General features: G+C 51.0%; 1 protein-coding gene across 1 annotated transcript in view; it reads right to left on the reverse strand.

The window, feature by feature from the left end:
* The window catches only part of LOC111817889 (cystatin-C-like), a 5,655-nt gene extending 3,208 nt beyond the window's left edge, over positions 1–2,447 (reverse strand). The window contains exons 1-2 of the mRNA XM_023720126.1: positions 2,420–2,447; positions 1,038–1,237 (exon numbers count right to left, since the gene is read on the reverse strand). Of these exons, the coding sequence (XP_023575894.1) occupies positions 1,038–1,237; positions 2,420–2,447 (228 nt within the window). The remainder of the gene's footprint in view (positions 1–1,037; positions 1,238–2,419) is intronic.
* Positions 2,448–2,858: the final 411 nt, after the last annotated feature.

Genomic DNA, 2,858 nt, shown 5'->3' on the forward strand with positions numbered 1-2,858 from the left:
AAAAAAAAAAAAAAAAAAAAAAAAAAGGAGCTTTGCGTCCCAAAGTAAGACAGAAACAGGGAAACCACAGGGAGTAGTCCAGTCTGCACCCTCTGATCTGGGCCATAGGAGGGGAGGCTGACTTGGAGAAGAGCCAGGGTGCTAAGTGTCCTGTGCTTTCTGTCCAGAATGCAGGGCAGGTCCATCTCAGCAGGCTATGCGTCCAACTGGATATACTGGATGATGTTCTAGGAGAGCTGCAGCTGAGGACTAAGTACAGCTGAACCCTCTGATATTTGTTCAACACCTACAATGTCCTCTCACCTGTCTTTGCAGAAGGGGGCCCTGCTGCCCACGGGGACCATAAGACTTAAAGGGGAAACACATTAGATACGCTTAGGGTTCATAAGAGTTGGCTGTGTGATGTCATAGAAGCATGCACCTAAATCCATACACAGCCTTGTGCTTTTTGGAAGCAAGGAGCAGAGTCTCCTGACCAAGCATGGGTCTGGGAGAATGGGCACAGGATCCAGGAAACCCTCTGCTCCTGCTATACCTGCTCTGCAGACCTGAGGATGTGTCAGAGCTGGGAAATGAAGGACAGCCGGCAACACAAGGTTGGAGAGGAAGGATCAGGTGCAGGGTCCTGGTTCCTCCGTGTGCTCACTTCATTCACAGTTACCTCAGATCCTGCCTCAAGAGCATTAGTCTGGAAAACCCTGACCCTTACCTGGCAGTTGGTACCTCTGACAGCTGGGGCAAGGATGGGGTCTAAGGAAAGGTATCACCTGCTGTGACCACCAGGAACCAGCCCAGGATTCCCTTGCAGTGATTTCTGGACATGCTCAGCACTGGCTGCAGGGCGAGAGCAACTCCAAGGCTGGGTCTTGGTGGGGGGAGGCACAGGGGAATCCATATGAGTGAGGTTCCCTCAATCTGGCCAAGAAGCACAGCTGGTGTAAGGACAGAGAAGCATAGAACAGTGGGAAGGGAGAAGCATGGTTTGCACATGGACAGCACCTGCTACACAGCCCTGCTCAACACCGGTGACCATGCACCTGCTCACAGGAGCGCACCACATGCACCAGGTGGCTCAGGTTCAAATCATTGTTGTCCTTGTTGTACTCACGGAGGGCAAAGTCCACAGCCTGCTGCACATTTTCATTGCTAGAGTCCATGTCTTCCAGGCCACCAAATACTGGATAGGTCATATGATGGAATTTAAAGGCCTTGTTGGTCATGGCCAGGTCCAAGACCACTGTAGTCAGGAGCAGCAGAGTGACACATAGGGATGAAGCCATGTGTGCAGGATGGAAAGCCGGGGTTGCAGGGCAAAGACAGCAGTGATGGACAAGACACAGTGTAGAATAGGTGGCCCTGCTTTATACTGTGAGGCCCCAGATCCTTTCCTCCCTACTTCCCTCCCTCCCAGTCTCCCAGCCCCAATGCCCATTTCCTGCTGGCCCCTCCCCTCTGCTGTGGCTTCCAGTGCTGGCTGTTCCTCCTCTATCCCTCTCTTCTCCTGGCTCATGGCCTCCCCCCTCCTCCTCCCATTTGCTCCCCAACTCCTACGTGCCTGACCCTCTTACCTTTCTCCCTCCTGAACTCTCCCAGGCTCAGTCTCCTTGTTCTCCACAACTCCCTGGTCCCTAAACAGTACAATTTAGAAATGTATTACTGCAGGTAAGGGTCTGAGCTGTTTTAGCTTCTCCAGGGCCTCTGAGATCAGGCCCTGCAGTGGGGTCATAAGCAGGGACTCGTGAGAGGAGGAAGGGGATTTCCCAGGTGCCTGCAAGCCAGGGCATGCCCTGTCCTGAGAAAATTCGCTGTCAAGCAGAAGTGACTCCTATTTACTTGGGAAAGGATATTCATCTAACCTAAAGACTTGTGACAGTCAGTCAAGCAACAGATCTGCCAGCAAGGTTCCCTAGGCCAGAGTGAGACACAGGTGGCTGGGCCTTCAGGACACCCAGGGAACCCCCATCCAGAGCAGGAACACAGGCCAGGTGTGGTTTATCCTTCTAGTGGACACATCATGAAAGTAACATGGACAAGTGATATCATGTAAATAAAATGTCTACTTAACATTTACCAAAAATGTCCTTTCAAGATATAGGACAATTCTTAATGAGATATCTTATACTGAGTTTGTGTGGTCTTTGGAATGTAGGTGTTTTTATAACTCTCAGGTAGGTGTCCCCATTTCTAGCCCTCTTGGCCCTATGTGGTAAAGCAGATACCCAGCTACAGGGAGCAATTTTGGGAATGGGTGACAGTACTTGAGATGAGGGAATCATGGGGGCATTGCAGGAAGGAGAGGAAGGATTGGTGACAGAGATTGAATCTTTTATCTTCCAATCCCAATGTTCTCTCACAGTGACCCAGGAACCATGACTGTAGGGTGAAAGTGGCTTGTTTGCACAGGTCCTCTTGCCCTTACCTGGCACCCAGCAGATTTCCCTGGGCATGGGGGGAATGTAAGGCCTAAGACTTACTGTGCATTTGGTTGGTGTGGGAGAAGCGATCTCAGGAATCAGCAGCAGTGTAGTACAGAGGTCCTGCATATGACCAGAGAGGCCCAGAAGCCTGCTGTGAAACCTGCAGTGAATAGTTCTGAGGACCATGAACAGGGTTCCTGCACTGAAGAGCAGATTCTCGATGCAGAGGAAATGGTGTTGGGTTAGCACAAGAGATATCTGGGATTTCACTGTAGAGAAGAGAAATGATACCCTGGTTCAACAGTGTCTGAAAAGGCTGACCATCTGCTCAGGAGTGAAGGCAGCTGTTGAGGTCAAGAGGATCCCATGCTGTTCCCCCATGATGAACACACAGGGCCCTGGAAGATCAGCTGACATTAATCTGCTTGTGCCCTGTGTGCA

This window comes from Octodon degus, unplaced genomic scaffold (genome assembly GCF_000260255.1).
Source record: "Octodon degus isolate 3935 unplaced genomic scaffold, OctDeg1.0 scaffold00073, whole genome shotgun sequence".
Classification (NCBI taxonomy): domain Eukaryota; kingdom Metazoa; phylum Chordata; class Mammalia; order Rodentia; family Octodontidae; genus Octodon; species Octodon degus.